Raw genomic sequence first — 10,781 nt, 5'->3', positions numbered from 1 at the left:
CCGATCGTCCAATCAGCACCAGCGACTGTGGTCGGCAACCCTGGGCCTTTGGGTCAGAACCTCCGGCGTCCGCCAGTCGAAGGTGGGTCCACGGTGGGAGATCGAGGGCCAGTCTGCCCCTGCGAGGAGAAGGGAGAGGGTGAGTGATGAAGGGGCAGGGTTCACAGACACCCCTTCCCCAAACCCCTCAACACACATTGGGTCTGTCAGCGACATCTCCACACCACACCAGGCACATGTTGTGTGACCCTACACGCGCGCGCACACACACGCACGCACACACACACACACACACACACACACACACACACACACACACACACTCACACTCCACAAATAGAGGTCAATAAAAATAATTGAACTGTGGGGAAGAGAGTCGAGCCTCACGCAATGCTGATATTGGGAACCAGTTCTGATTCAGTGAGCCAATCGCTCTCCACACCGCCCCCCCACCTCCCCCATGGCTGACTGACACCCTTATCCCACCCTGTACACAGCCCTGTGCCTCTGACACCAACACCACTCACTCCCCCGATTAGACGTCACTCCCCATCCCTGCAGTTCGTTAAACCTCAGCCATCCAGTTACTGACGTCCCCACATCCCACCTGATACCCTCCTCATCCCTACATGCTCAGTCCATAGACGACTCCCCTTCCCCTCCCTCAACCACCCCCACCCCACCCAACTGCTGCTCCTTCTCCACACCTTCCCTTTAACTCCGCGCTGGGGGCAAGGACCCCAAACAGGCCCCGAATCAAGAGCAGTGAAGTGGGGGGGGCAGCCCTGGTGTGGCTAGCACAGTCAAGATGGGCAGAACAGCCTCTTCTGTTCCAAATAACTCTAGCTTAACAGCCCCCACCAACCATTAGTTCCCCTGGGGTGAGGTCCGGTTTACAACAAGGATAAACAGTCACAGTCTCCAGTCCTAATTTGGAGTTTTGTGTGCTGTTTTGGTCTCCTATTACAGGAAAGACATCAATAAGCTTGAAAGAGTGCAAAGAAAAATTACAAGGATGATGCCAAGACTTGAGAACCTGAGTTACAGAGGAAGGTTGAAAAGGTTAGGACTTTATCCCCTGGACCGTAGGAAAACGAGGGGAGATTTGATAGAGGTGTACAAAATTGTGAGGGTTATTTCACTTGTCAGTTTATGAATATGTAATCAATCTGTGGATATAAGCTATGTATTCATATTAACTGTAGTTTATTTTAAATTATTCTTGTGTTTTCTGTGCTGCATCAGATCTAGAATAACAATCATTTAGTTCTCTTTTACAGTTGTTTGCGAGAAGTGACATTAAGCGATCTTAAATCTTGATAGGGTAAATGTAGGCAGGCTCTTTACAGTCATGGAGTCATACAAAAGTACAGCACAGAAACAGGCCATTTGGCCCCTCTAGTCCATGCTGAGCCATTTAAACTGCCCACTCCCATCAACTTGCACCAGGACCATAACCAGACATCCCACCCTGCAAAAACTCATTTCAGGGAGGTAGCACCATCAACTTGCGGGACACTCCCGGAACATCCGAGAGAGGTGGGATGTCTGCAATAGAGTAGCTCCTTAGCAGCTAGCCAGCTAGTTTAAACAACGTTAGCTATGCTAATGAACGAATGACACCTGTTAAACTCACCTCAACATGTCTTTTACATTTTAACCCACCATGGGCAATAGAAAAGTCACTGTTGCAAACTCTCTCGCTCTCGTGAGCAACACTGTCATTATTTTTGACCCCTGTTAGGCAGGGGTACACTTCAGAGTAGTCTGGGGTGATGTACTTTTTATATTTTCATTTTTTGGAACACTCTGCCACTTTGAATTTTTTGGAACTCTCTTGTTCTTGCTCTCTCTCTCTCTCTATCTATCTATCTCGTGCGCACGCTCGCTCTCTCGGAGTCGCGATCTCTCGCGCTTGCTTTCTCGCTCTTGTGCTCGCTCTCAAAAAAATCAGTTTCCGGGACTTTGTATATAATTTGCGGGCATCAGTGAACCACTATTAATATGCGGGAGATTCCCGGAACTTCTGGGAGAGGTGGGATGTCTGCCATAACCCTCCATATCCCTACCATACATGCACCTACAAATTTCTCTTCAATGTTGAAGTCGAGCTCACATGCACCACTTGTGCTGGCAGCTCGTCCCACACTCTCACCATTCTGAGTGAAAAAGTTTCCCCTCATGTTCCCCTTGAACATTTTACCTTTTACCTTTAACCCATGACCTCTCAGTCGAAAAGCCTGCTTGCATTTACCCTAATAATTTTGTATCCCTCTATCAAATCTCCTCTCAATCGTCTATGTGTCGAGGAATAAAGTCCTAACCTATTCAATCTTTCCTTATAACTCTGGTCCTCCGGACCCTGCAACATACTTGTAAATTTTCTCTGTACTCTTTCAATCTTATTTACATCTTTCCTGTAGATAGATGAGCAAAACTGCACACAATACTCCAAATTAGGCCTCACAAATGTCTTATACAACTTCAGTATAACATCCCATCTCCTGTACTCAGTGCTTTGATTTATAAGTGCCAATGTGCTAAAAGCTTTCTTTACGACCCTACCTACCTGTGTCGCCACTTTCAATAAATTATGGAACTATATTCCCAGAACCCTTTGTTCTACCACTCTCCTCAATGCCCCACCGTTCACTGTGTAAGACTTACCCTGGTTGGTCCGACCAAAGTGCAATACCTTGTACTTGTCTGCATTAAATTCCATCACCCATTGTTCCAGCCGGTCCAGATCCCACTGAAAACCATGATAGCCTTCCTGCTGTTCACTACACCCCCAATCTTGGTGTCATCTGCAAATTTGCTGATCCAGTTAACCACATTATCATCCAGATCACTGAGATAGATGACAAATAATAAAGGACCCAGCACTGATCCCTGCGGCATACCACTAATCACAGGCCTCCAGTCAGAGGGGCAACCGTCTACTCTCTGGCTTCTCCCACAGATCCAATGTCTAATTGAGTTTACTAGCTCATCTTGACTGCTGAGCGACTGAACCTTCTTGAAGAGCTTCCCATGCAGGACCTTATCAAATGCCTTACTAAAGTCCACATAGGCAACATCTACTGTCTTGCCTTCATCCACTTTCCTCGCAACTTCTTTGAAAAACTCTAAAGAATTGGTTAGACACAACCTCCCAAAGCCATGTTGACCATCCTTAATCAGTCAGTGTCTATCCAAATGCTCATATATCTAGTCCCTCAGAACATCTTCCAATAACTTTCCCACTGCTGACATCAGGCTCACCGGCCAATTGTTTCCTGGTTTATTTTTCAAGCCTTTCTTGAACAACGGAACTACATTGTCGATCCTCCAGTCCTCTGGTACCTCAACTGTCGCTGAGGAAAATTTAAATATGTCACACCCCCTCCTCTGTAATCTGTATCGGGTCCATGAAGTTGATCGCGCTTTGCCTCGTTTCTATAGACTCTATGTCCATCTCCTGAGTAAATACAGATGGAAAAAATTTATTTACAATCTCCTCCTGCTCTTTTGAGTTCAGACTTGGATTACTATTCTGGTCTTCCAGAGGACCAATGTTGCCCCTAGCAATTCTTTCGCTCTTAACCTACCTGTAGGGTCCTTTAGGATTCTCCTTCACTTTGTCCGCCAGAGCAACATCATGCCTTCTGTTAGCCCTCCTGATTTCTTTCTTAAGTGTTATCTTGCATTTCTTATACTCCATAAACACCTCACCTGTTCCTATCTGCCTATACCTGCTAGGCACATCCTTTTTTCTCTTAACCAGGACCTCAATATATCTTGAAAACCAAGATTCCCTGCACCTTTACCTTTTGTGCTGACAGGCATGTACAAACTTTGTACTCTCAAGATTTCACTTTTGACGACCTCCCACTTACCAAGTACATTTTTTTCCACTAAGCAGCCTGTCCCAATCCACACCTGCGAGATCCTTTCTGATGCCCTGGAAGTTTGCCTTCCTCCGATTTTGAATCTCAACCCGCAGACCAGACCTATTGTTTTTTTCGCATATTTACTCGGAAACTAATGGCATCGTGGTCACGAGATGCAAAGTGTTCCCCCACGCAAACTTTCTGTCGCCTGCCCTGCCCCATTCCCGAATAGAAGATTCAGTATCACGCTCACTGTCATTGGGACTACTGTGTACTGATTAAGGAAACTTTCCTGAACACAATTCTAAAGCTCTATCCCATCTAGTCCTTTTACAGTATGGGAGTCCCAGTCAATATGTGGAAAGTTAAAATCACCTACTATAACAACCTTGTGTTTCTCACAACAGTCTGCTAATTTGTTTTTCTAATCCCTTGGACTGTTGGGTGGTCTGTCAAGGTGGTCATACTGTCCATTCAGGTTAGGTGAGCCTAGAGGTCACAGGTTAAGAGTAAGAGGTGAAATATTTAAGGGGAACCTGAGGGGTATCATCACTCAGTGTGGAATGAGCTGCCAGTGGAAGTGGTGGTTGTGGGTTCACTTGCAACATTTAAGAGAAGTTTGGATAAGTACACGGATGGCAGGGGTATGGGGGACAATGGTCAAGCTGTGGGTTGATGGCACTGGGTAGAGTAGCAGCCTGGCACAGACTAGATGGGACGAGGGGCTTGTCTCTGTGGAGAATCTGGGGTGGGGGAGGGAGAGTTGGTGGCATCAGTGTAAATGGTCAGCACAGACTTGATGGCCTGAAGGGCCTGTCGCTGAGCTGTGAGACAGTCCTCACTGCTCCACTCCCCACTCAGAACCTTTGGTCAGCATGTGGTTGGGTTGGCGCATTCAGGAACAGGGCAAGCAGGCTGAGTGTTCACCTCCTCTCCCCGTGTCTAGCAGCCCTGAAAGAGGTCTTGTTACTTTTTTCCCACCCTGGACAGAATGTCCAAGCAGGCTGCCTTCCGTAGTGAGGGGGAAACTGGCCTCCAATCCAGTGTCCAGCAGCTTCAGGATGGTCCTTTTGGCTTCGTATCTCTGTCTCACAGATTCAGGATGGCCCAAGCGGCTCCTATCCCAGTCCTAGAAGCAACCAATTAGCCTCTTATCCCACGTCCAGCAGCCCCCAGATGGGCCGAGTGGTCCTCCAGCCCTTACCTGTAGTGTGGTGACGCCGGTGCTGTCCCGCCGCCCGCACGTACCAGTCTCGTAGTCCCTCGAGCGCCAGCGCCCGGTGCAGCTCGCGGTCCCGGTCCCGCTCTGACAGGCGGGCACTGGGACCCGGGGGAGGCGGCCGCTCCGGCCAGCGGCCCGCGGCCAATCGGAGCGCTGAGCTCCCGGCCCCGCCCCGCGAGGCCCCGCCCAGCACCTCCGAGCTGCTGCTCCGCCGGGTCCCGCCGGCCGCCGACATTCGCTCTGCCCCCGTCTCACTCCGGGATTCCAGCGGGGTGTCCCAGCCATCAGCACACGGTATGGGAAGAGAGGGCCTGGAGCAGGGTGGGGGGGGGTGGAAAAGTAGGGGTAGTGCGAGTTCGAGAGCGAGATTGATTGAAGAGAGGGAGGTGAAGAGGTTGATTGGTGGGGTGGGAGGAGAAAAGGATGATTGATGGGGCAAGAGGGGAAGGGGGTGATCGGTGAGGCGAGAGGGGAAAGTTGATTGGTGGGACGAGAGGAGGAGGGGGTGATTGATAGGGTGAGAGAAGGGATGATTGGTGGGATGAGGGGGGTAGGGGTGATCAGTGGGCAAGAGGAGAAGGGGTGATTGGTGGGGTGAGAGGCAAAGGGGGAGATTGGTGGGGGAGAGGGGAAGGGGTGATTGGTGGGGTGAGAGGCATTTGGGAGATAGATGGTGCAAGAGGGGAAGGGGTGATTGGTGATGTGGGATTGTAATGGAGTTGAGGGTGAAGACAACCAACACATCAGGCAGCAGAAAGTGACCCCTCCCTCACTGAGCAAAGTCATCTGTGCATCCTCCTCTCCCTTTCCCCTCCCCAGTGTTCCTGGACCATGTGTACCATTAACCACCACCCCCTTCACCCGACCCACACCTCCGTCAACCGGGGGGGGAACCTGGGGAAATGCCCCCCCACCTCTCCATCCCTCCTCTTCTAAAGACTGGCCCAGCTCCCTGGTAATGATGAAACTACAGCCCACAAACACCCGCCCCCCCCCCCAACATTAAGCCACGTCAGTTCCAACTCCGCCGCTCCCCTGCGCAGCCCCGTGCCCCCATCCCGGGACTCTCACCTGTGCCTGCCTGCCCTGTCCCGGTACACGATGGGAGAGCAGGGCTCACTGCGTCTGCCAGCCCCTGACACACTTCTCTGGAGCATCCTGCAGAGGGAGGGAGAGGACTCGCTGAATAACAAAACAGTGTGGGAACAAGCCATTCGGCCCATCGTGCCTCTGCCAAGCATGACACCAAATTAAATTCCAACCTGCATTATAAACAACATGAAAGTACTCTGCAAAAGTCTTAGGCACCCCAGCCATGGTGTGTGTATATATCATAGCTAAGGTGCAGTAATTTTATATATTGCACTGTACTACTGCTGCAAAGAAATAGTTTCATGACATATGTGAGTGATGATAAACCTGATTCTGGTACAGGTCTCTATGGTGGACTGAGAGTGGGAAGGGGCCAGGGAGGGGGGAATCAGGGTTGGGAAAAGGGGAAGGGAGAGGGGAGGGAGCGGAAAGCACTAGCGAGACATTCTGTAATGATCAATAAATCATTTGCTTGGAAGTAAATACCCTTACCTGGGGATCTCAGGGCTGGGTGTGTCTGCACCCGCACCACCTCCCCTGCCCCTGGCACTCCTCTGCCACCTGTCCCTCACCCCTCCCGCGGGCGCTCCACACTCGCCATTCCCAACATCCGGTGCTCCCGCCAGATTTACAAACTCGCTCTCCGCTCCGCATTGACCAATACAGTCCTGTGCAAAAGTCTTAAGCCTCAGACCTTCTCACAGTACTGTGTATGTCGTCGTATACTACCCTAAGATTCATTTTCTTGCAGGCATTTACAGGAAAGTGAAATAAATACAATAGAATTTATAAAATCTCTACATAAACGAAGACCAGCAAACAAACCAGCAAAAGACAAATCTGACAATTAATAATAAAAAAAAATAATATTGAGATCGTGAGTAGGAAAGTCCTTGAAAGTGAGTCTGGAGGTTGTGGAATGAGTTTGGTGTTGAGGTGAGTGAAGTTATTTATACCAGTTCATAAGCCTGATGATTAAAAGGTAATAACTGATCCTGAACATGGTGGTGTGGGAGTTGAGGCTCCTGTACCTTCTTCCTGATGGCAGCAGTGAGAAGAGATCATGGCCTGGGTGGTGGGGGTCCTTGAAGATGAACGATACTTTCTTGTGGCAACACTCCCTGTGCTCAGTGATGGGGAGGGCTTTGCCTGTGATGGACTGGGCCGTGTCCAACACTTTCTGTAGAATTTTTCATTCCTGGGCATTGGCGCTCCCATACCAGATCTGTGATGCAGCCAGTCTGGATATCTGCATCTTCACACTAACAGGTCTAAAAGTTCCTTAAAACATTTCCTGTCCTATTCCCCTCTATCACCACCCATGACAACACATTCCAGGCACCCACCACTCTCTGTGTAACAAATTTATCCCTTGCACCTTTAAAATTTTCTCTCATCTTAAGTACTGGATTATAACTTATCGACCTTGTGATAAAGGTTCTGCCTGTCTAGCCTGCCTATGCCCCTCATAATCTCATAAACCTCTATCAGGTCTCCTATCGGTCAGATAAAACAACCCAAGTTTGTCCAACCTCTCCTTATATCTCCTGTTCTCTAATCCAGGCAGCATCTTGCTGAATCTCTTCTGCTCCCTCCCCAAAGCCTCCACACCCTTCCTGCCATGGGGTGAGCAGAGCTTGTACCAATGTCTTGTACAGCTACAACCCGACTTTCTAACTCTGCCGTGGATGGTCTCGAGCCCGGCTGTGAAAGGAGGAGGGTTGGCATGGGGCTAGCAACCCTCTCCTCTACTCTCTGTGTACCCATGAATGTGTCGCCACCCACAGCTCCAATCTGCTAATTAAATTTGCTGATGACACTACACTGATTGGCTTAATCCCAAATAATAATGAGGCTGTTTACAGAGAGGAAGTCGTCACCCTGACACAGTGGTGTCAAGAAAACAACCTCTCCCTCAATGCAAAAACAAAGGAGCTGGTTGTGGACTACAGGAGGAATGGAGACAGACTATCAGTGGATCTGGGGTTGAGAGGGTGAACAGCTTTAAGTTCCTCGGCATAAACATCACCAAGGTTCTCGTATGATCTATACATACCAGCTGTGTGGTGAAAAAGGCACCACAGCGCCTCTTTCACCTCAGATGGTTGAAGAAGTATGGTATGGCCCCTCAAATTCTAAGAACTTTCTACAGGGGCACGATTGAGAGCATCCTGACTGGCTGCATCACTGCCTGGTATGGGAACTGTACTTCCCTCAATCACAGAGCTCTGCCGAGAGTGGTGCGGACAGCCCAGCGACTCTGTAGATGTGAACTTCCCACTAGTCAGGACAGGTGTGTAAAAAGGGCCTGAAGGATCATTGGGGACCCGAGTCACGCCAACCACAAACTGTTCCAGCTGCTACCATCTGGGAAATGGTACTGCACCATAAAAGCCAGGACCAGCAGGCTCCGGGACAGCTTCTTCCACCAGGCCATCAGACTGATTAATTCATGCTGACACAACTGTATTTCTATGTTATATTGACTATCCTGTTGTACATAATCTTTATTATAAATTACTATAAATTGCACATTTAGACGGAGGCATAACGTAAAGATTTTTACTCCTCGTGTATATGAAGGATGTAAGTCATAAAGTCAATTCAATTTAATTCATCCCGTAAAAACCTAGAGCTACAGAAACTCCAAATACCTTGTCTCTGGGAGAGGAAGAATCTTTGCCCCGTAGATGTACGAAATCGTGCAGTGAAAGCAGAAGGCTCAGGGCCAGGATAGAGGGCTCTGGCAAGCTGCTGCCAGTGGCCTATGCCCCAGTCGGGGTGTTGGGCTTAGGAAGAAGAAGAACTCTTATACTTGACACCATGACTGAGGAGGGCTACACCACCTTTACCACCCTATCTTATTTCACTTGGTCTTATCGAGACTGCGACACCATTCCATCACGGCTCTCAACCCAATTCTCCTGCCTTCTTCCCAGAACCTTTGGCAGCCGGAGCCTCAATCGTTAACCCTTTCACTTCCGGGATCATTCTCGTGGACCTCCTCCGGACCCTCTCCAATGCCAGCATATCCTTTCACAGATGAAGCAGCTCACAATACTCCAAGTGCATGCAACAGATGCCACCCACAAACACACCGCTGATGCCCCTGTTGTTGGCAGAATCTGAAATGCCAACAAGAAGGCGTACGAGGCTGGGGGCGTGGAGTGGGGATGGGGGAAGGTGAGACTGCATGTGGAATATTGTGCTCAGGTTCGGCCGCCCTGCTGTGGGAAAGATGCCATTAAATTGGAGTGTTGTGTGCAGTTTTGGTCACCTACCAACAGGAAAGATGTAAATAAGGTTGAAGTAGTACAGAGAAACTTTACAAGGATGTTATGGGTCTGTTGCAATATGTGGAAAGATTGAATAGGTTAGGACTTTATACCCTGGAACTCAGAAGATTGAGAGGAGATTTGATAGAGGTAGACAAATTTATGAGGGGTATAGATAGGGTAAATGCAAGCAGACTTTTTCTACCGAGCAACACACATAAAAATTGCTGGTGAACGCAGTAGGCCAGGCAGCATCTATAGGAAGAGGTATAGTCGACGTTTCGGGCTGAGACCCTTCATCAGGACTAGCTGAAAGAAGAGATAGTAAGAGATTTGAAACTGGGAGGGGGAGGGAGAGATAGAAACCATAGAAAAACTACAGCACAGAAACAGGCCTTTTGGCCCTTCTTGGCTGTGCCAAACCATTTTCTGCCTAGTCTCACTGACTTGCACACGGACCATATCCCTCTATACACCTCCCATCCATGTATCTGTCCAATTTATTCTTAAATGTTAAAAAGAACCTGCATTTACCACCTCGTCTGGCAGCTCATTCCACACTCCCACCACTCTCTGTGTGAAGAAGCCCCCTCTAATGTTCCCTTTAAACTTTTCCCCCTTCACCCTTAACCCATGTCCTCTGGTTTTTTTCTCCCCGTGCCTCAGTGGAAAAAGCCTGGTTGCATTCACTCTATCTATACCCATCATAATTTTACATACCTCTATCAAATCTCCCCTCATTCTTCTACGCTCCAGGGAATAAAGTCCTAACCTATTCAACTTTTCTCTGTAACTGAGTTTCTCAAGTCCCGGCAACATCCTTGTAAACCTTCTCTGCACTCTTTCAACCTTATTAATATCCTTCCTGTAATTTGGTGACCAAAACTGAACACAATACTCCAGATTCGGCCTCACCAATGCTTTATACAACCTCACTATAACATTCCAGCTCTTATACTCATTACTTTGATTAATAAAGGCTCTCTTTACAATCCTACCTACCTGTGACGCCACTTTTAGGGAATTTTGTATCTGTATTCCCAGATCTCTCTGTTCTACTGCATTCCTCAGTGCCTTACCATTAACCCTGTATGTTCTACCTTGGTTTGTCCTTCCAAAGTGCAATACCTCACACTTGTCTGTATTAAACTCCATCTGCCATTGTTCAGCCCATTTTTCCAGCTGGTCCAAATCCCTCTGCAAACTTTGATAGAATCCGAAATGATAGGAGAAGACAGGAAAGTTGATTGGCAAAAGGGATATGAAAGGATCATGGGACGGGAGGTCTAGGGAGAAAGAAAGGGGGAGGGCTTCATTTTC

At 48.6% G+C, this 10,781-nt stretch overlaps 1 protein-coding gene across 4 annotated transcripts in view; it reads right to left on the bottom strand.

Annotated features, from left to right (window-relative positions):
• LOC140190317 (coiled-coil domain-containing protein 120-like) overlaps positions 1–10,781 on the bottom strand; it is a 32,124-nt gene continuing 21,343 nt past the window's right edge. For 3 of the 4 annotated variants that reach the window (XR_011883583.1, XR_011883581.1, XR_011883582.1), the window contains exons 8-11: positions 6,166–6,252; positions 5,077–5,405; positions 3,265–3,460; positions 31–119 (exon numbers count right to left, since the gene is read on the bottom strand). Coding sequence is in view for 1 of the 4 variants with exons in the window: in XM_072246943.1 (XP_072103044.1) it covers positions 13–119; positions 5,077–5,405; positions 6,166–6,252 (523 nt within the window). In the remaining 3 variants the exon portion in view is untranslated. Of the gene's footprint in view, positions 120–3,264; positions 3,461–5,076; positions 5,406–6,165; positions 6,253–10,781 lie in introns of all 4 variants that reach the window. The other variant, XM_072246943.1, reaches the window with a different exon arrangement.

Source organism: Mobula birostris, chromosome 29 (genome assembly GCF_030028105.1).
Source record: "Mobula birostris isolate sMobBir1 chromosome 29, sMobBir1.hap1, whole genome shotgun sequence".
Lineage (NCBI taxonomy): Eukaryota > Metazoa > Chordata > Chondrichthyes > Myliobatiformes > Myliobatidae > Mobula > Mobula birostris.
This window is presented reverse-complemented; position numbering and strand designations above follow the sequence as displayed.